Source organism: Martes martes (assembly GCF_963455335.1).
Source record: "Martes martes genome assembly, chromosome: 9".
Classification (NCBI taxonomy): Eukaryota; Metazoa; Chordata; class Mammalia; order Carnivora; family Mustelidae; genus Martes; species Martes martes.
In genome coordinates this window covers 87622897-87645830 of record NC_137896.1, presented here as the reverse complement: position 1 = coordinate 87645830, position 22934 = coordinate 87622897, and the positions used below count along the sequence as shown (strand labels likewise).

The 22934-nt window shown below is 40.8% G+C and overlaps 1 protein-coding gene across 8 annotated transcripts in view; it reads right to left on the bottom strand.

Annotated features, from left to right (window-relative positions):
* DYSF (dysferlin) overlaps positions 1 to 22934 on the bottom strand; it is a gene marked incomplete at its 5' end in the record, with an annotated part of 203465 nt that overhangs the window by 26808 nt on the left and 153723 nt on the right. For all 8 annotated transcript variants that reach the window (XM_080813131.1, XM_080813133.1, XM_080813127.1 and 5 more), the window contains one exon: positions 6486 to 6584. In XM_080813131.1, the coding sequence (XP_080669257.1) occupies positions 6486 to 6584 (99 nt within the window). The remainder of the gene's footprint in view (positions 1 to 6485; positions 6585 to 22934) is intronic.

The window sequence follows — 22934 nt, the reverse complement described above, 5'->3', positions numbered from 1 at the left end:
CTTGATCTGTTTATATCGTTTAATCATTTTAAATGATAGTTCCTTCCTTTGTCAATTCTACCATTTCCTCTGCTCCAGTTCCTTATTTCTGCTTTTATTTTTATTATTTCGTTCTTCTTTGTAACTTCTTTTTCATTACTCTTTGTAACTTCTCTAGTTGAAGCTTTATTTACTTTGCTCCCTCTATTCGGGTAAGAAAAATGCTTATTGTTATGAAATTGTCTCTGCTTACTACTGATTGGCATGGACCCATTTGTTTTGATTCTAACGTTATCATGTCCATTCTCTTGGCATGCCACAATTACAGTTTTATTTTTATTCTTTGATCCAAGAGCTAGATGCTTGTTTTTCATTCTTTTGTTTTAATTAAGACAAGCTTTTAAGGCTATAAACTTCCTCTGAATGCTGCTTTAGCTGTAACTAGCAAGTTCTAATATGTAACATTTTATCTTTGTTTTCCGGATATTCTGCAATTTGGGGTTATGTTTTTTCTTTTGCCAAGAACTGTGAAAAGAGAGGTTTTGTTTTTTTGTTTTGTTTTGCTTTTTAATTGTCTAGATAGGAGAGAACTTTTGGTTTTTTTTACCTTGTTATTAGGTTCTCATTTTATGGCATTATAATAAAAAAAATATTGTCATTGGTAGGCCACTTTTTGAATTTTATTAATGTTCTCTTCAGGGCCTGTTACATGGTCCATCTCTGGAATGATGCCAAAGGCTGTAGCCTCTGTTTTCAGGCTACAGGGTTCAGTCAGGTGAATAACTACGCTGCTTTTCTCTATCCTCTTACGTTTGTGTTCCCTCGACCCTGACATTAACCAAGAGGAGAGAAAAAATCTCCCCCTACCTACTATTTCTTTCCTATATCTCCTGTAATTTCTGTTTTATAAATATTGATGTGGTATTATTCAGCACATAGATATTCTCATAACTGTTATCTCCCAGAATTGCACAGTTTAATGCTATAAAGTGTCATTCTTTGTCTCATTTAAATAATTTGGGGGACCCAAATCTGCTCTCATCTAACAGGAAGACAGTACCTTCTGCTTTCTTTTCATTTGTATTTGCCAGGCACACATTTTTACAATCTTTCATTTTCAACCTTCATGAACCTATTTTGGAGTTAGATTTTGCTTTGAGATCTGATTTAAGTTTTGCAATTAATGAGTGATTGATATGGCATGCATTGATATAACAAATATGTTTGATCTGGGTTTACATTTATATTACATTTACATAGTCACAGAACATGTTTATTGTTACATTTTCCAATTTCATCGATTTTGTTTTACACCCTTGCCTGTGTAGTCTGTTTTCTCTGTGTGTGTATATATATGTGTGTGTTTCTGACGAGCTGAGTTCATATTCTAATGTTATTATAAATTCATATAAACAAGTAATTCTCTCAGTCCTGCATGTCTTTAGGGACAGTATTGAAGAGTTCTCTACTACAGCAATGATAAAATGATGAAATTTTATCTCCCTCCCACTCCCTCTCCCTCGCTCAGTTTTAGACAACATTGTCTTCCTTAATATTAACTCTGTACTATTTGTTTATAATTTGCTTATACTCCTCTTATTTGATTTGCCAATTTTAAATACTGTCAACTCTATCTATTCATGTCCCATGGGATACGGACTAAGGACAATTCATGTCCTTAGTCCGTATCCCATCATCTTTTCTCCTTCTGTGCCTAATTTTTTAAAAGATTTTATTTACTTATTTGAGAGAAACAGCACGAGAAGAGGGGGAAGGGAAGAGGGAGAGGGAGAAGCAGGCTCCCTGCTGAACAAGGAGCCCAATGCAGGACTCGATCCCAGAACCCTGGGATCACAACCTGAGCTGAAGGCTGACACTTAACCGACTGAGCCACTCAAGCATCCCTGTGCCTAATTTTTGCCAGTATTGTCACTTCCTCATTTTCACTGTGTATATATATATTCTATCATATTACCCTAATCCTTCCATTTATTTTCATTGGAAGTCTGAGGTAAAATATGATCACAACCAGTCCCTTCGTTCTGGCTTTCCCAGTTATCTCCTAAGTGACTAAGTTCGTTCCCTTGGAGCTCCTCAAGAAGGGGGCATGGGACCTGTATCCCCAGTTCCTGAATACTCACGCTGTGTGTCCACAGCTGTCATGCCTGAGTGGCAGCTGGGCTGAATATAAATCCCAGGGCACCCTTTCCCTTTGATGATCTTACACATGGTGCTTTACTGTCTTTGGGTATGAAATGTCATTGTGGAGAAACTGAAGCCAACTTGTATTATTTCCTATTTTAAATGACTTAATATTTGGAGGAAGAAGAAAGTATGACTACCCCAAAAATTCTTTAAATCTCAAGTCCAATAACATACACTAGGATCAGTCTCAGAGTTGACCAATCTGGGTCGATTTTCCCTGACACCCAGCGGACCCTATAGTATGTATATTCAGGTATTCTTTTGACAATGCTGGTGACTTCCATTAAACTCTTCAATGTCTATTTGTTTTATTTCACCGTTTTGGTTGCCATCCTCAGAGACTCCAATTATGCAAGTGTTGGATCTCCTTTCCCTGATCTGTCATTTTCTCTTTAATGTTTTATACCTCTGTTTTTTATTTCCATATCATTTTGTTGAACGTCATTATTTCTGTCCTCTGCCCCCTTCCTGTGTTTTCTAAAGTGGCCATTCTGCCCTGCACTCCTTCCAATTTCATGTGATCTCCACCTTTCTGGAATCCTACCACTCTCTTCTCATCTCATCATCCCTTGAGTTCTTTCATTTCTGCCTTGATTCTGACTGCCCCACCTCTGAAAAGTTCACAGCTAAGTATTTCATTTCATCTGCTCCTTGGCAAAATTTTTCTGGTGATATATATCCTCTTCTTTTGGCCAAATTTTGATTTATGTTTTCTTTTTTTTTTTTTTTCATGGCATTTTTGAATTAATGCCCTGGTAGTTCTTTTATGATTACTTGTCACTAAATGTGTTGAATTCTCCTAGCCCAGTTACTTTCTTTGTTCTGGTCACAGAGGCAGACTGCTTCCTGCAAATATGGCTCATCTCTTTGATTCTTGTGTGGCTCCACCTCTTTCACGTCTCTTAACTGGACCAGGTCTGAGAAGCATTTGTTGCCAGACTGAACCTGACTCCAAAGTTCCCACATCCATCGTCATGGGCAAGGTGGATCACTTCTATCTTTCATGGGGAAACCTTGACTTCAGGAACTTTTTTAGAACTACTTATTATGAAAGTTTCCAAGCGCACACAAAAATAAAGGTGACATAATAAGCGCCCATATGCCTATAACCTGTCTTCAATAATTCTCAACATTCTTCTATTAGGAAGAATGGGGTTTTCTGGGATCTGCTACCACTATGACCTTTCATCATTTTCTCTTCATTTACTGCCGAGTGGCTTCTACCCAATCTTGGTTGCCTTTGGACAGCCCTTGCATGTATTTTGGAGTCTGCGGGTTTTATTTGTTTCCAACTTTTACTGAAAATGGAGTTTGTGGGTTTGAATGATTTCCAGAAGAAAAGGGGAAAAATGCTGACTTATGCAGCCATGTTCATACTGGAAATCTCAATAAAATACTTTTTAAATTTCCAAGTGGTAGGTCTTTTTGCTTAAGCTTTTGTTATTAATTTCTCATTTTATTGCATTTTAATCTGTCTTGTATGATTTCTGCTTTTGGTAATTTATTGCTAAACTAATATGTGATCAAATTTGGTAAATATTCTCTGAGCAATAGGAAAAAATATATTCTCTTTTTTAAATTACTTTTATTCTCTATTTTAAAGCTACTTTTGATGTAGCTTAAAAAATATTTTACCTTGTTATTCAGACCTCTTATTTCTTTATTTATTTACTTTCTGCTTCATCTGTCTAGGAAAGAGATGCATTAAAATCCCTAATGCAACTTTAATTTCTCTCATCTCTTCCTTTTATTTATGTGAAGTATGAGTTTACATCTTCCTACCATTTTTGCTTTAAATATTTTTTTATTTTTTTTATTTTATTATTATTTATCTACTTGACAGACAGAGATCACAAGCAGGCAGAGAGGCAGGCAGAGAGAGAGGAGAAAGCAGGCTCTCCACGGAGTGGAGAACCCCATGCAGGGCTCGATCCCAGGACCCCGGGATCACGACCCGAGCCAAAGGCAGAGGCTTTAACCCACTGAGCCACCCAGGCGCCCCTGCTTTAAATATTTCTAAGCTTTATTGTCCTGTACAGGAATATTTGGGCATTTTCTCATTGAGACGTGTATCTTTTATTTATATAAAACATCCCATTTTGTTTCCTTTGCTTTTTACTTTAAATTATATCTGTTTCTCTTTTATTGGCACTTAACTTATTTTGTGTACCAAAATATTTATTTTATAGACATTCTAAGTTGTACTGTTTTAGACCTACCTCTTAAGGACAGTCTAATGAATTTTGAATTTTATATAGTTTGAGAGTTCTTATCACTCAATAGAGAAGCTCAGTACATTTCATTTATTAGGAAAACAAATATGTATTATTCTTTTTCTGTTGTGTTTTTCTATGATTTCTGTTTTTTATGCTTTCTTGTTTGTATCTTTTGTTTTTCTATCTTTTGCTACTGACACTGCAAGTTGCATATTTCCCCCAGGCTAGTAATTCCAAAATCTGTTTTTTTTTTTTCCCCTCTACCCATTGTGTTCTCCATTCTCTCCGTAATGCTACAGGCTATTTTTCAAAAACTCATGGTGGTGGTGGTGGTGGTTTTCTTCTATTTACTTATCCTTAAAGGACCAGTGTTCCTTCCAGGTCTGGTTTTTTTCCCCCAGAAACAGGTTGAATGCGTTTTTGTTTTGGACGGCCCATGTTCACTTGGACACTGTCAGAGATCTCCTCGGAGAGGTCAGGCTGGAGGGCAGGATGCCAGTTCCATGTCCGGCATCTGAGGGAGCAGCAAGGGGGGCCAGGGCCATGGGCCACACTGGCAGGAGTCCTCATTCTTGGTTTCTCTCATTTTCTGGCAAGGCCACACTACCACATGCCAGACCTAATGTGTCGGACCTTCTTCCTGGTACACAAGTTCAGTCTCTTTGCCCAGCCTCACACACCCAACTGCAAATCAACGAAGAACTTGCTGCCTAAAGTGGCCTGTGCCTTTGGGGCCACTGCTCTCCTCATTTCTGCACATCCAGGCCTCCAGACACAACTCACCCAGAGGCCCACAGTGCATCAGAGACAACTTTTACCACCTTGTAGAATCACCCTCCAGAGTGGCCAGCCAAGGCTTTCAGCCAGCAGAACAACCTGAAAGCCCAGACCACCCACCACTCCCACTGGCCTCAAATCCCATTCCACTGGTCCCCTTTGGGGGTGCTCCTTGGGCCCCTCCCCTGCGTCTAACAGCCTTTGCATACCTTCTCTAAACAGGCTTGCCAGATAAAGCAAGGCAAAATACAGGACACCCACTCAAATTTGAATTTCAAATAAATAACAAATAATTTTGTTACATAAGTATGTCCCAGGCAATATCTGAGACCTAAGACATACTTTACTTATCTAACAATTACAGAAAACACTTATACTAAGATATTATTCCTTATTTATCTGCAATTCAAGTGTAACTGAACATCCTGAACGTATCTGGCAACCCTCTCCAGGACTCTTTACAACTCCTTTGGAGAGTAACTTTGAGTCACCTCTGGTTATCTTTTTTAAAAGCAGTCTACTTTTTAAAAAGCATAATTGTATTTGTGGAATTTCCTCAAAATACCAGAATTTGGCTGACTCATCCCTGGCTTAGTTTTTGTTTGGTTGGTTGGCTTTGGGGGGGAGGGGGTTTCTTTTCTTTTCTTTTTTTCATGGAAGCAATGTCTACCATATTTTTATATCTGCTAGGCAGTTTCTGTCCCAGTTGTAGGGGCAGAGGAGTCAGAGCTACATTCTCAAACTGACTTCCCTTTTTATTTTAACAGAAATTTTTTATTATAGAAAGTTCAAATAACTTTAAAAGAAAGGGACTAACCTAACAATTCCCATCTCCAGCTTTAACAAGTACCCAGCTCCAAGCGTTAACAATTCTCAGTATTTTGCAATTTTTGTAATTTTTAATATTTTGAAAATCTACCAGAGGGTCACTCACATCAACTATCTTCCCATTTATTTTTCTTTTCTTCCTTCCTTCCTTTTTTTTTTTTAAGCATTTTAAAACAAATCCCAGGCCAGGCATGATTTCACCCATAAACACCTCAGTATTTTTCAACAATCTTCCAAAAATACTTTCTTGGTTACTCCAGCCCACGCTGACTTCTTGCTCTAAATCGGTGGGTGACCCTTCTCACCTCAATTAGCTCATCAGGATTCATCAGCCCCCAGGCACCAAATGAGAAGATTCACACATGTATTCAAAGGAGGTGACATATGTGTACACGTTTTGTCTCCCTGTGGCATCCCCGCTGTCCCTTGTGTGTGCCCAGGGGCTATGAGACTGAAGGGCACACTGTGGAAAGGCCTCACCTTTAGAGTGTCAAAGCCCTTCTCCAAGTATGAGCCGCACTTCTCCCTCTCCCCTGTGGAGGCAAAGAATTTGCTCCACCAGTCGATGAACTCCTCCTCCTGAGTGGGTAGAAAGAAAGAGATCACTTCAGAAACAGAACTTGCCAAGCAAGGCCCTTCTGGACCAGGCACCTAGCAAGGCCGATGGACCAGCATGGTCTTCAAAGCTCTCCTGTTGGGTGAGTTCAGGGGAGCTGAACTGGAACTCCCCACCTTTCCAGAGGCAGGCTGAGCAGACCTGGCCAGAAGAAAGGTTTGAACACCCGTTCAACCCTGAGAGGCAGAAGTTCCTGTCCTGGCTCTGCCCCCCATTCACTGTGTGATGCTGTTAAGCTCTCGGGCCTCCCTTCTCCTTTTTGTAATGTGGACATGAGCCCTGTGGTCCCCCTGCATTCCATGGATGTACCAAGGCTGAAATCAGAAGGTACATATGGTAACTCTTTGGGGGGAAATGTCAATAATGTGTTACTTATGAATACAATGCAGTAGACCCAGGAAAACTCGGATCCCAAAGAGCTATCCTGTCTCCCCAACCCCAGGGGAAAAAAAAAGTCAGAAATCAGAACTTAGCCTCCCCAAGGTCAGATCAAGGCAGAATCCCTGAAAATCAACAAATGCTTACAAACGGCCCATTATGCAAAAGACACCATGCTACATGGGGGACATCAGGTGAACAGACGTTTGTGATAATACATTCTCTGCCTTGTCCTTCCTCCGCTTACTCATATTTGTAGAAGACAGACAGGTCTCTTGGAGCACACACTGGTCTCCTCACCTTCACACATCCTACACATGGTGTGTCTACAGGTCTTCTTATTTCTTTTGTCTAGAATGGTCCTCCAGCTGTGTCCTGTCTAGTTGTGGGTGTCCTGTCACCCAGGGAGTCAGCAAGCTTCCTGAAGGCCAGATGGTCACTCTGCCTCAAGTCTCCCTCCAAACCCTCCCTAGGGCTAGGCACTCAGTCTGGGCCTGTCAATACCATTAAAACTCACCCAATTAGTGGCCAACGCCAAGTGGCCAAGGCCAAGGACTGGGTGTCAAGAAAGCTGATCCAGAACTTGCTTTTCCTCTGTAGGAGATCTCTGTAGGAGATCTCTGTAGGAGATCTCCCCAAAGTCTGCTCTGATACTATTAAATCAACTGAATGTCTGTCATGGAGTTTCTGGAAATGCTGGTGGCTCCCTTTAAACTAATGCTCAGCCCTTTGAATCCTGGCTTCTTAAGGGTGAGAACCAGCTGGAACCAAGCCAAGGGTGCCTGAACCGACACAATGGGGAGAGGGTAGGATGAGGCTCTCAGAGTCTCCACCTATCCTGGCAGTGTAGCCCTAACACCCACATCGTGGCTGGAATGTGATCCCCAGACACACAGCACAGAGCACGGGTACCAGAGGAAGGCTGAGTCTACACACAGTCATCGTCGGACCAACTTACCAGGAGGTTCTTCGGCAGCTAGAGGAGAGGAAAAGCCATTCAGATGGGTTAATATACAGTGTAGCAGAGCTTTCTGGCTTGCAACCCCTCTAGAAAAAGCCAGCGTAGAGGAAGGCCGACCCTAGCCCTAAGCCCTAATACTTTAAGATAAATTTAAAGAAAAAGATGCCATGGGTGAATAAACATATGCAGGCATATATATCGAATGCATAACATAGAAAAATATATTTACACAAACATGCCCAAGGGAGATGTTTATACTGTAATGCACATACACCCCACAAGAGTACACACATAACACACAGGCACATACGTACACACAGAAACTGTTAGACCAGAAGCCGGTTTAGATAATCCTCCTAAGTCTTCCTTCTCTTCCCCACCCAGATATTTAAATATTTGAGTTTATGATCAGGCTCAGAGTCAGGCACAAATAGGCACTATTTGTTATTCCAAAGAATAACAGAAACACACTAATTGTGGGAGAGTTGTTCCACTTCCCACAGTCTTGAAAAACCAAGCAAATGAAAAGGAAAAAAAGGAGTATGAAGACAGAGAATCTGAATAATACCACTAGCAATGTCAATTAAGTAGACAAACATGTGATCAAACGACAGAAAATATACCTTCTTTTCCACCACCATCGGAGCACTTAGAAAAAAATTAAAAGCCACAAGCAGATCTCAATAAAGTCCAAGACAAACCTGTATCAGTCACATTCTCTGATCATAAGGCAGTAAAGCTAGAAACTAATGAAAAATTTAAGGATTAAAATTCTCAAACTTTTAGAAATTTAAAGGCACACTTTTTAAACCCTCCTGGGTCAAAGAGAAAACCAATCTAAAATCACAGATACTTAGCTAATACCAACAGTGACAGGGCTCTGCCCCCAAATTTGTGGGTTAGAGCAAATTTGTCCTCAAAGGAAAAAAATCAGTCTTAAGTGATCTTGCTTTTATACAAAGGAATGAAAATAAATAATGATAGCTCAAGAACTTACAAAATGAAAAATAGGAAGGCCAAAATTTGAAAATGATGAGTAGAAATAAATACATTAGAAAGGAGAAGAGTAGTACAAATGATAATTAAATCTTAGAGCAAACCTTCAAAAGACCAATAAAATAAACATTTATCAAATCTAATGTCTAGAAGCAGATACACCACTAAGAATGAGAAAGATCAAATAGAAATATATTATGGAGAGAATGAAAATACTCAGAAAATATTACTACCACCTAATCAGTGACAAAATGGAAAATGTACATGAAGCAGGAAATCTTCTAGGAGAGTACAAATTCCCAAAATTGATTCAAAAGTAATAGAAAATGAAGAGATCAGTAATCCTGAAAGTGAAAGAGCTCTCAAAGAGGTACCTCCAACACAGATATCAGTCAGGATGCTTCCTTTGGAACAAAGTTCTAGCAGTCTCTCAAAGAATAAATCACTCTTTATTACACACACACACACACACACACACACACACACACGTTAATCCCATTCCTGAATAGAGACATTAAGATAATAATAGATTACAGCAGATGTGCCATGGTCAAGCTGGATTATTCCAGAATGCAGGAGTGGCTCAACATCACTGATTAAGGAGAGAAAACCCACATGATCATCTACAACAGAAATTTACAAACTGGCTCACTGGCCAGCCACCTGCTTGTGTAATTTAAATACAGTCTGTGGTGGCTTTTCAGCTATAACAACAGAGTTGAGTAGTTGAGACAGAGACCTTAAGTCCCCCAAACCTAATATATTTACTCCCTGGCCCTTTAAGAAGAAAAAAAAAAGATTGATTGATTGAGTGAGTGTTGAGGGGACACCAGAGCTCTATCTCATGACCCTGAGATCAAGACCAAGAGTTCAATGCTTAACCAACTGTCTCACCCTGGCACCCCTACTCTCTGGCCCTTTAAGAAAAATTCTGCACCCCTGATCTATAACATGCAAATAAGAAAGGGGGAGAAAGGAATGATAAAACTTTTCAGTTATTCCTAAATGAAACTCTCAGTTCATTCATTCTTATTCACTTACTCTTATTCAATTAAGAATAAAAGGAAGCTTTCCTAGCATTAAAAAGAATATCTTAGAGTAATGTGCAATGTTGTGCTACCAGAAATCCTCCCTTCTGGGCTTTTGCACATAAGGTTGCCTCTGCCAATAATTTTCATGTGATGTGGATATAAAAAAGCAATAAATCAGGGTGATTTATTATTATTAGCAGAGTTCAAATCCTGCCACTCCTAGCTGTGTGACCTTAGATAACTACTTAACCTCTCTGTGCCTTAATAATCTGTAAAATGATCAAACAGTACCAATTTGATAGAATTATGATAAGAAATAAAGAAGTCAGTAAATATAAAGATTTTAAAATAGTACCTAGCACCTAAGTGCAATGTCAGTATTTATTGCTATCACTGATCATGGTATTATTTCTTCGATGTGGACCAGGTTAGCTTCTTGGCCAAGGGCTGGCTCTCTCACAAACTGCCAGTGGGAGCACAGGTGGCCATAGTCTTTTCCAGAAGGCAATCTGGTTGCATGTTTCCTCAGCCTTAGAAGTGCACACATGCTTTGACCCATCAACCTGTCCTAGAAATCTATCCAAAGAAAGTAATCATAGATATGCATAAAGATTTGACTTCATTTATTATTGTGAAAAATTGGAAACAACTTAAGTAACAATAATGAACTGTTTGGGTAAACTGAATACCCACGTGATTAAGTATTATGCAACATTTAAAAATGATGCAATTGAAATAGATTTATTGGCATGGTAAGCTATCCACAACTGATGAGATTAATAAAAGGTTAATAAATGAATAATGTGATTTCATTTTAGGAAAAGGACAAAACCCCAAATGTTCATAGCAATTACCTATGAATGACAGCATTATAAATGTTTTGTTTATTCCTTTTATTTTTGTGCATCACTCAAAATTTTCTAAATTTTCATGATGTGCATATATTCCTTACATAATTTTTAAAATTAAAGATTTTAAAAATAAAGAACAATAGCAGGACTTCAGGAAAAAATGTCACCAAGAAAATGAAAAGATAATCCACAGAATAGGGAAAAAAAAGTTTACAAATGATATATCTGAGAAGGGATTTGCAACCAGAATATATGGAGAACTCACACAACTCAATAATAAAAAGACAACCCAACCAAAAAGGAGCAGTGCATTTAAATAAACATTCCTCTAAGTAAGACCAGCAGACAGATAATAAGCACAGGGAAAGGTGCTCATCATTAGCCAACAGGGCAACGCAAATCGAAACCACTGTGAGAAAACACTGCATACCCACCAGGATGACTATCATGAAAAGTCTGATAGTAACAAGTGTTGGTAAAGCCATGGAGAAACTGGAACGCTACTGATGAAAACATAAAGGGGTACAGTCACTTTGGAAAACAATTTGGCAGTTCTTCAGAAGTTTCAACAGAGAGTTATCATATGACCCAGCAATTGTACTCCTAGTTATATAACCAAGAGAAATGAAAAGTTACATCTACGCCGAAATTGGTGCAGGAATGTTCAGAGCAGCTTCATTCATAACTGCCAAGAGGAAGAATCCAAATGTCCACCAGCTGGTGAATGGATAAAGAAAATGTGATATATCCACACATTTGGCAATAAAAAGCAGTGAAGAACTAATGCACATTACAACATTGATGAATCTTGAAAACGGTAGCTGAATGAAAGAAGTCACAAAAGACCACATATTATATGATTCCATTTATATGAAATGTCCAGAATAGGCAGATCTGAAACCAAAAGTAGATGAATGGTCGCCTAGGACTGGGAGTGGTTGGGAAGAACTGGCAGGTGACTGTTCTTGGGTACAGGGTCTCTTTGGAGTGACAAAAACCTTCTAAAATTAGTGTCAGGTCAGTAAGCATCAGGCTTCAGTGCCAAATCAGACACAAATGGATTGAACTTGAGCATTTTAAAGATGGACAGCTACTTGACCTTGTACACCAAAGACACATCTACCAGAAAGAGAAGACAACACTTTCTCAACATAGGGACTAGAAATAAAGGAAGAGCTGAAAATGAGTCTTGTTTTTTCCTTTTGGGAGGAGGATATAAAGGGATGTATTGTTTTAGTTACTCATTTCTTTTAATTAGAATGTACTCAAATAAATATAAAACGTTTTAAGAGAATGTATTTACATGAAGGGGAAAATATACAAAACTACAATTTTCTGTTTCTGTGAGTTCTTTTTGAAGTTTTTTCTCATCTATGGTCATTATCATAGTATATATATTATTTTCTATTCTATTTTTTCCATTTAATGTTATTTTATTAAACTCTTACAATAACTTAATATTCATTTTTCACTTAATAAATTGTATCATATATTTCAACATTTCAAAAAAAAACTTCTAAAATTGATTATGGTGATGACAGCAAAACTCTGTTAACATACTAAAAAATACTGAGTTGTACACTAAATAAGAACTTGTATTATATGGATTATCTCAATAGATCTGTTAAAATAAAAAGAAACAAATGATCACATACAAGCTTATAACCTCTAAAACAACAACAAAAGCAGGAATCTTGAGTACGTGTTCTAAGGAAATAAGAGTTAAATTCTTTTTATATAAGAATAATCAAATGGTCACCGAAAAAGACCTAAATCTTAGGATACCCCGTTTTCCTCAAGAACCTCTCTCAGCTGTAATTTCCTTGTCCTTCAAAGCCCGAGGCAGGGTCCAGCGGCTGGTTCTCCCCAGCAGACACAGCTGTCACAGACACAAGCGGTGGTTGGCCTTTCTAATTCCAGGTTACACCAGCAGGCCTGCCGCTCAGTGTCTCCTGTCCCCCTCTTCTTCCTGCATCCCCCAGGCTAACGTCTTCTAATTCCACCCCCTTGGCAGACATGATATGTGCAGCAGAATCATAATTTGTATACTAATTAGTTTATCCTTTGCTTCTACAATCCTCTGCTTACCCCTTTGATCTTCCCTGTTTCTACTCCCTTGCCCTTCTCTGGAAACTGTCATACTTCCGGCCAACCCAACCTGGGTTTAACTCTACGCACATCCTCTCCACACAACCAAATGTGGCCAGAGGGGAAGAGCAAAGGAGTGGCTGCTCTTGTTCCAAGTTCATGTCACAGCCTCAAGTGGGTCCCAGTGCTGTCTGTTCAGCTCCCCTCAATTTCCCAGTCCTGGAATTCTCCCGTCTCCTAACACTACCTTCCTATACCTTCTGCTTTTCCCTCAGACCTCCACCACCTTCTCCCTCTGCTCACTCTTGGCCGGTGACCCTGCTTCCTCCTTCTCTTGGAAAGCATAAGCAATCAGAAGAGAACTTCCGCAGGCCCTCGTCAGCACCTGTACCATATCCCACCTTCCCTCCTGTCACCACGTGTGCTCGGCTTGCTCCCAACCCAAGGCCAACCCCTGTACTCATGCTCTAGGTCCCATACCCCTGGTCTACTCAAGACACCACTCCATGATCCTCCTCACCCTCACCCAGGCCACCCAACACACCTCTCTACTGGGTCACTCCACTAGCATTCAAACAGGTGACACTAGTTCCTTGTCACTTAAAGAAAACTCTCTGACTTTCTCCTTTGGCTCCCAACTCACTTCTTTCTCCCCTTTACAGAAAAACTTCTAGAAAGAGTTAGCTACACTTCTGTCTAATTCTTGTTTTCCTATTGTCTCTGTTCAATCAAAGCTTATCAAGATCACCAGTGACTTCAACGATCAATTTACTGAGGACCAGGGTGATATCCTCCCCCAATCACTGGCCAAGCCTTCTCCATCTCTGCTGATTCCTCCTGGTCACCCACCCTTTGGTCATCTGAGTGCCCCAGGGCTCTGTGTTCAGACCTCTTCTCCTCTCCATCCACTCACACTCCTTGGGGTTCACCTTGAGACTTACACATTTAAATGGCATCGATGCTGATGAATCCCATGCTGAGCTCCCTCCAGCCTAGATGACTCCTCTGAACCCCAGCCCCTCATTTCACATCTCCCAGTAGACATCTAATAAGCATCTCAAATGTACTATGTCCAGAATCCAAATTCTGACCATCCTCCACCCACCTGCTCCTTCTAGTCTCCCTCAAGTAAGTAAATGGTAATGCCTTTCTTCCAGATGCCCAAGCCCAAAACACTGCAGTCCCCTTTGAGTCCTTTCCTCATGCCCCACGTTCAGCCCACCAGCAAATCCTGTTAGTGCCACCTTCAGTACATATTCAGAATCAGACCACCTCTCCCAAATCTCTAACCCCCTGTTCCCCATCATCTGGAATATTTCCCCAGTCTCCCAACTTGCCTCCCTGCTTTCAGCCTTGCCTCCAAATCTATCCTCAACACAACAGCCCCACAGAATGGAGCCCCTCAGTCCTCGTGCTGTCCCTCCAGTGATTTGCCAACTCAACTCAGGATAAAGCCAAATCCTCTCGTGATGTGGTCCCCTGACCTCCCTGATCTCATATCCTTTGTCTTTCCTCCTCATTCACGCTCATCCGCCACAATGGCCTGCTTGGTCCTCGAGCACTTCCAGCATCCCCATGCTCTTGCCAGAGCACTACTCCTCTTATAGATCCACAGGTCACTTCTCCACCTCCTTCTAGTCTTGATTCAAATGCAAACTGCTTCACCCCCCTTTCTTCACCAGATTTTAAGTCATGACCCCTCCCCCCCAGCAAATCCTATCCCCTCTTCCTTGCTTTTTCTCCCTAGCAATTACCACCATCTGACATGCTGTGTATTTTATTTCAGTATTTGTTTGTTGTGTCTCCTTCCCCATGAGGGCAGAGATCTCTATCTTTTCTAACACGCTGTCCCCAGTACTTCGAGCACTGCCTGGCACGTATTTGGAGTGCAGTAAGTATTTGATGAATATATGAATGCCTAAACAGCAGGGATGCAGGGGATATTTGCCTTTTAAATTTCTGAAGGCACATAACATAGCTATTTAAAAAATAGTTTTAAGAGAATGTTTTGTCCAGCTAGTTTTCCCACCCTCTCCAGAGGAGATGAAAATGTAGGGGGGAGAGGAAGAACTAACTAGAGATTTGTGATGGTTTCAATGAGGCACACCTACAACTTGGCCCCCAGGTTAGCTCCAAAGTTTATATGGGAGAGACCCTTCCATAGCTCTGGGGATCAAGTAAACAGCAGCCCAGAAGTTGCCAGAGGAATGGGGACGTGAGGCACTTGGCAGAGATGGCTGCATGGGCATCATGGGAGAGAGAGCCGGGGAGCCTTCTGCATTTCCTATAGACCCCAGAGTGTCATGAAAGAGTGGCCAGATTGTACCATGTTTCCCAGAAGGGCTTGAAAATTAGTCAAGAGAGAGAACCAGGGACCTAAAAGCGTCATGTGGCCAAGATAACAAGCTATTGTCTATGTGGTTCATGGGCCCAGAAATCAGCAGGCCTACAGACAGGCAGACACATACTGGTGACCAAGGGTCTCTGCCTGTGGAGGTCATGACATGCTGGAAGCCCACCCAAAATCTAAGTGCCTCCCAGAGATAAGGACAAGGAAGAAAAGCTGAAAAATGACTCAGCTTAAACCTGAACTACTGAAGGATACTATGGCTTTTCTGTCATCGGGAAAAATGTGAGCTCAAAAAGGAGATTAAGTTGAATTACAGGAAAATAAAGTTATGTTTTTAACACACTCACAGATGTGACTTGAAAATACCATTCCTGCTAGTTTACTAATTTGGCTTCTGATAGAGTTATTTCAAGCCCACTTCTTCCTTGTCTTCCTCAGAAAGTCCAAGAATAAGTTAGCACACCCAGAAAAATGAGCCCCACAGAAACAGAACAGCCCTTCTAGTCTTAACCCTGGTGTGTCAAAGCCAGCACCACCCCCCGCACCAATGTCAGAGGAATCCCATCATCCAAAACTCCAGTAGGGTAATGGTCATATGTTCTCAAATTCCAAGTGTGCTCTTGACCTCATTTTGCAATAGCCAAGCATCTAGTCTTGGAACATGGCAAGGAGGCGAAACAAATGTAAAATGTTTGATTGCTAAGTGTCACCTTGGGCATTAGCAAGAAGTCTGGCCATTAAAACTTTATATCCTCATGCCCAAAGTTCAAGGCCCCTCATGATTCAGCCAGTCAAACAAGTAAGTCTGATCAAGGCACGGACTAGCAGCCTCTCCAATTTCAACTAATAGCCAGCACTCAGTTCCTGACCAACCAGAGCCATGTAACAAAGACATGTTTCTCTGGGCCTGATCCAGTGTAATGGGCACCTTAATCCCTCTGAAGACCCAAATCAGCATAGCATACACTGAACATTTAATCTTCCATTCTCATTCAGTGGGTCTAACACATTTCATGAATATAGACAGAAAATTGACAATAATAATTCTAAGCCTGACTTTCTGTTAAGTAAGGAAAGTTGAGGGTGGGGAGGAGGTCTCACTTGTTTTCTCTCCCAGGATGACCACTTGAATCAAAGAGAAAAGTTCCCAGTCAAATCCATTAGTCACCAAAGCTACAATGTTAAACTTTGCTTGGGTCACTATATGGAACTACTCAAACCCACCTCTAAAAAAATGTCGATTTTTTTAAAATAATTTTAAGCAGGACTTCATTACTTACATCAATCCAGAGGTAGATATCCTAGACTGTGTTGAAAGTGGTTTCTCTCATAGCACAAATCATATCATCAAGAGGGTAATAATATAACCCAACACTGGGATTATGGTGAGGCTATATGTTGATGTGTACAAAGAGACTTTAGGGCCTGTAAAGTTTATCATAATCAATATCCTTGTTGATACTGTCAACATTGTCAGTCCAATCCCCGATACCACTGCCCTAGAACTCAACATCTGCATAACTAGAATAATGATATGATGCCTCTCATTCTTTTTTTTTTTAAAGATTTTATTTATTTATTTGACAGACAGAGATCACAAGTAGGCAGAGAGGCAGGAAGAGAGAGAGGGGGAAGCAGGCTCCCTGCCGAGCAGAGAGCCCGACTCGGGGCTTGATCCCAAGACCCTGGGATCATGACCTGAGCCGAAGGCAGAGGTTTTAACCCACTGAGCCACTCAGGCGCCCCTCATTCTTTAATTAATGTCTAAGTTTTAAGCAATGGAGACTATTTGCTCATACAAGCATAAATACAAACACAGACACAACATACAAGTACTTCTGCCTACGTGGAGACCAGATAAACCCCCAAACATGCAAGCACCCCAATTTCCAACCTGCCCTACCCCATTCATACTAAACTTCTCATGCCCCCCAAACCCACACAAACACATGCCCACAGCCAGCTACCATGTTGATTCAGCAGAACTCTACATACTCACAACAAAAATCACTTAATCATTTCCACAAGCGGAACACCGGGCTTTCAAGCTCTTGTTGACACTCCCTACTGTCCTGTCTCTGTGTCTGCTGTAGAGATCATTACTGTGCTCAATCTGACTTCAAGCTGGACCAGCAGAGGTGGGAGGGAAGGGAAGACCTTTAACCAAAATGCTGAATTGCTTCCAAAAGGCCCAGTGAGAAAGTGTGCCTGGAATCTAGCAAAGTCAAGCAGATGGTGAGCAAAGAAGGGTCAGGACCTGATAATCTGATGACTGGCCTGTTCCAGATGGGAGACCCAAGTAGGGTGGGGAACCTCTGAGGAAGGCCAGCTTCCTAGCCCTCTCCCAGTTCTGGCCCCTAAGATAGGTAAGACACAGGAGCTCATGACTTGGTCCTCTGAGGCTAGGGTGAGCACTTACACCCAAACAGAAAGTACAGAGGAATGGGACCTGCCCAGTAGGGCGAATGAAAGAAGATCCCATCAGGTCTTCTCACCGATGAAGACAGCAATGAGACATCACGAATTCAGAATTTGTGATGGTTCCAACAGGGCCTGGGCAAAAGCTTTCCTTACCTTCTTCATTCTGCTTATATAGACAGTTTTGCTTAGCAAGAGTTCCAACAATCTACTTAAGAGAAGAACTATTTTTGAAGGCTTTCCCGGGACTGCTGAAGCATTCATCAAACTACAGACACTAATCTTAGCTATCATAAATTCAATTTTAAAAGTATTTTGGGGGAGCCTACTATGTGCCAAAGTCAACCTACTTTCTAGTTACTGTGCGCATTTTCATACACAAAATCACATTAGTTTTCAAATATTTTCTATTTTGAACTTGCTTCTACTTCGGTCTGGCTTCCCCATCCTTCAGTTAATGTCAGAGAGGTGTTAAAGACACTTGTTTGTTTAATAAGCTTCAGTGAGCATCCTCAGGGCACTGGGGTTGGGGGGCGGGGGTAGATGTTTACTCAGCCATGAGCACTGTACCAAGTTACAAGCACTGCCCTGACCCAGGCTAAGGGGTGGGTGGGGGGCAGGCAGGGACAGGACAGTTAGGGATAGGAAGGCATGCAATGAGACCTCAGAGGGAACTTCTGGTCCTGCAGGTTTCCACAGAAAGCTGAGCATTTTGTCACTGAGAAGAGATGAATCCTTTTCCTCTGAATGGGAAAACAGGTCCCTCACGGACCAGGGAAAGACCTTTCGGGAAGAGGAGAGGTTATGGCGGGGTGGAGGCGGACACAAGGAGGGCTGGTTGAAGGGGGCTGGGGCCTCCTCCTGTCTGATGAGGCCCTGGAGTTTGCCAGACAAGTTTCACCCCGGGCTGTCCCCCCTGCAGTGTGCATCGAGGGAGGAGGGGTGCACCCCCGAGGAGACCACAGGAATGCCAAGCAGGGGAAAGGCGCCCGGAGCCAAGGGCTCCGGCAACGAGGATCCAATATCGGCGGGTGACTCCAGCCCCCGTAACAGGAGAGACCGTAAAGTATGTGCTCTGCTTCCCAACCAGCAAACACAGCAAATAACCAATTACTCCAAATAGCTAACAGATTTCGGCTCTGATTTCCCTCCCCTTGCCTCCCCTGTGCCTTCACTTGTCATTTGATGGGCGATTTGTATTTGCTCTGAGAAAATGAGAGAAGGAATGACTCACAAAGGAAGGTCCAGATTACACGCAGTGACAGGCATCAAACCTCCCTCATCAGAACTAATGGGAGTGGGGGGAGGCCAGGCTGCACTGGCAACACATCTGAACCAGAGATATTTTTAAAGAAGTACAGTTTTGGACTTTCAAACACATACAGTAATTCTCGCTGAACCAATATTGCCAAGTACATGTCCTTAGGAAACTGACTTCAGGGAGAAGATAGGTATCCTCCTAATTAGCACATCTGCTAGATACCAAAGTACAGGGAAAACCTTTCGTGTTATTAAAGTTAAAATACTCCCCCTCAAACACTCAAGTTCAGAGGTGCAACCGTGAAGTTCTGAGACAAACAGCCTTGGATGCCTTCTGGAAATGCTTCCTCACTTGGGAGCCACACCCTGTAATTGATTCCTTTGCTCAAAAAAAAACCTTTGCTTCAAAGTCTTGGGATAAATTGTTGTCAGTATTCATGAGCTGCAATGAGGCATTCCCCCAAAACTTGGAATTAAGGGAAATAGGGCTGCCCTCGGAGAATTAGACCGTGAAATCAATGCAGAGTGGTTCAGAGCAAGGACAGGCAAAAATCACCTCAAAGCAGAAGAGTGGCTCTTACACTAAGCCTTAACCCTAAATGGGTAGGTTGTCTTAATACATCTAGAGAAAGAATATGTCAGTGAAGAAAAGGAATTGACCAGTCCCACAAATACAAGAGAAAGGAAGGTTGGCTGCTGACAGTCGTGCACATCAGAGCCCTCAGGATGGTCCGGACCTTTGGAGATGGATAGATCTGTCCATCTCAGTCAGCTGCCACTAAATTTCAAGTCACAGAATGATCTCTCCTCATTCTGATTCCTTACTCATCTGCAATCACAACAGGGCTTCCCAATTGCTGAACCTTTAAGATATCATGGGCTGGGTCACAACCCAGGGTCATGTCCCCCGGGCAGAAGTATTTCTCACTGTAAACCCATAAACTGGCAACCTCAGTTTGAGACTTGAAGAATGAATACCTAACCCTAAACTCCTCGGGAGTCCAAACCCACAAGAATGAGGATCTACCCACAATACTGTAGAAACTTCCCAAAGAACACTCCTGCTTGCTCTCCTCTACTTCAAAAACTCCTTACATAGAGGTCGATAGGGGAGGACCATGGCCCTGACCTAGTCAGCTGACACAGAGCTGCCACAACAAACAGAAAACAAGCTCTTCAGTCCCATGAAAAAGCCTCTGATCCTGCTTTCCTTCTTAGTTCTCCTACCCTGCTGGATTCCTAACTGAGCAAGGTAAAGATGTAACAATCTTAGACTGTTTTCTTCTTCCTTTTCTAAAATCTTGAGATTAGAAGGGGTTCCCTCCACTAATAGAACCATCTGAGCTGTCAGTACTTGACAAGCAAGGACTTCCCACTGTAAGGACAGAGAGAAAGAACAGAATAAGATTCAAAAGAAGGGGAGCGATATGGGGACTAAGACAAGTGTTAGGTTAAAGAATTGAGTAAAAGACAGAAGAAAACAAATGACTACTTTATGTTTGCAGAAAATCTTAAGAGAATATACAAAGTTAGAGTATGAGTCCTGAAGGACATATAACCTTCAGGAAGACAAATATGACTGTCAAATGCAAAACAATAATAGAGACATCTATTTCTAGCAAAACGACAAACAAGAGGGCCAGAAAGTCTCCAAGAACACCTAAATTAACAGATAAGATGTCTTTAAATCCTTTTTAAATGCATGCCTGCACTGATGGGAATGTAAAGAAAATCCTTGGGGGCAAATGAGAAAGCAAAAATCCAGAGAAATAAGGAGCCAAAATGCAAGCTAACTGTGGAGCCAATAAAGCCCAAGCCAAACGTTTAGTTTTAGTGAATCTGGGCTTGTAGCATTTCCAGGCATCTGGTCAAGTAAACGCATATCCTTTGTGAAAGAATTTAACTTTCATGCAGGCCTCAAAGAACTCTCAGGTAAAGTTCCAAGGAACATGAGTTCACAATCGGAAATACCATAAAACATAAGGAACAACGCACCATGAGCAAGAGTCAGATAGAAACGCCAACTACATATCAGACCCATTAAGACAACAGGAAACAGAACTGTCAGAAATAAGACTTTTTAAAAAAAGCTGTTTAAAAATTAAAAAGCCATTAAAAATTATGACAAAGGAGCAAGAGATTTTTAAAAATAACTAAGCTGATTGCAGAGGGTGGGGACAGAAGAACTTTTCAAGCTAAAAATATAATACTTAAGACTGAAACTCAATAGGTGGGGTCAAATAGCCTTAGAAACAATGGAAGACTAAATGAACTAGAAGATCTATCTTCAGAAATTAGCCAGAGTGCAATACAAAGAAATAATAATATGAAAGAAAGTTGAACTAACATGGAGAACAAAGAAGGTCCATCATAAGTTCCAGAAGGAAATGATAGAGAGAATGGGGACTATGTAATGTCCCCAGATTTAGGAATGTCCTCAGATTTAGGAAGACAATAGCACAATGGAAGCCAGAAGATGGTAAAATAGTCCCTTCGAAGTGCTGATAGAAAATAAGTGTCAGTAAGACTAGTATTTCCAAAATAAGGGTGAAATAAAAATATTTTCAAGCAATAATTTAAAACTGAGAAAGTTTACAATGAATTGATTCTAATTATAGGAATTTCTATAAGCTCTACTTCAGGAAGAAAGAAGATGACCCAGGAGGGAGAAGACTGACACACAAAACCAAGTAGTAAATGTGGGTATAGCTAACAGAAAATGTGTTACTTTAAAAAATGATATTGTTTTTTATTGTTTTTTATTTTTTATTTTTATTTATACAAAATCTTTTGGGATTTCTGGTAGATAACTGTCTTCCAAATGGCAACACAGTGGTATAACTTGTTTCAAACTTCTCAACAGAAGGCTTGTCACACTGAAGAGGAAAACAGACTAGAAACTCCTGCATGGGATTTTCACCACTACAGTCTAAAAGCAACACATGTCACTTGATAGCCCATTTATCAAACCTGTGGCTGATTACAAGGAGATGAAGAGGTATGTTCTTTTTTTTTTTTTTTAAGATTTTATTTATTTATTTGACAGATGGAGATCACAAGTAGGCAGAGAAGCAGGCAGAGAGAGAGGAGGAAGCAGGCTCCCTGCCGAGCAGAGACCCCCAATGCAGGGCTCAATCCCAGGACCCTGAGATCATGACCTGAGCCGAAGGCAGAGGCTTAACCCACTGAGCCACCCAGGCGCCCCAATATTGTTTTTTAAATGTCACTTATTTATGAGGTAAAACTAAAATACTGAACAGAAGTTTGAAAATTGGTATGTGATTAGAATTAAAGCATTCTAAGTTCCTTGTGACATTCTGGAGGAAGCTATAAATATTAATTAGACTTAGACTTTGCATGATAAAGTTTCTATACTATCCCTCAAGGAAAAGAAACAATGTATAGCTTTGAAACTGAAAAAGGAAGATGGAATGGGGAAGCGAAGTTAATCTTTCAAGCTGAAAAAGAAAAAAATAAGGGCAAAAAGGGTAGGATAAATAAAGATAAGAAATAAGATGTAAGAAATAAATCCAAATATATCAGTAAACACAATTAAAAACTAGACTCTTCAACTCTCTAGTTTAAAAAAATAATATTGCCAGAACACATAAAAGAAAAAACGAATCCATCTATTTGCTGTTCACTAAAGAGATGCCTAAAACAAAGTCACAGAAAAGTTGAAAGTAAAATAATAGAAAAAGGTATACTAGGAAAATATTGGCCAAAAGAAAGCTGGTATAGCTATTTTAACATGAGACAAAGCAAACAAAACAATCTCATTAGATATTTTAAATTTAAAGTAGATATTTTAAAAGTCAAAGGGACAGAGGTTCATACATGTCATTTAAGGGTTCAGTTTTCTAGGAAGATATGAAAATTCTAAAAGTGTTTGTGGCTAATAACACAGCATCAAATATGTATAGAAAAAAGATCATAAGGAGAAAATGATAAATATCAAATCAAAGCAGGATGTTCTAATA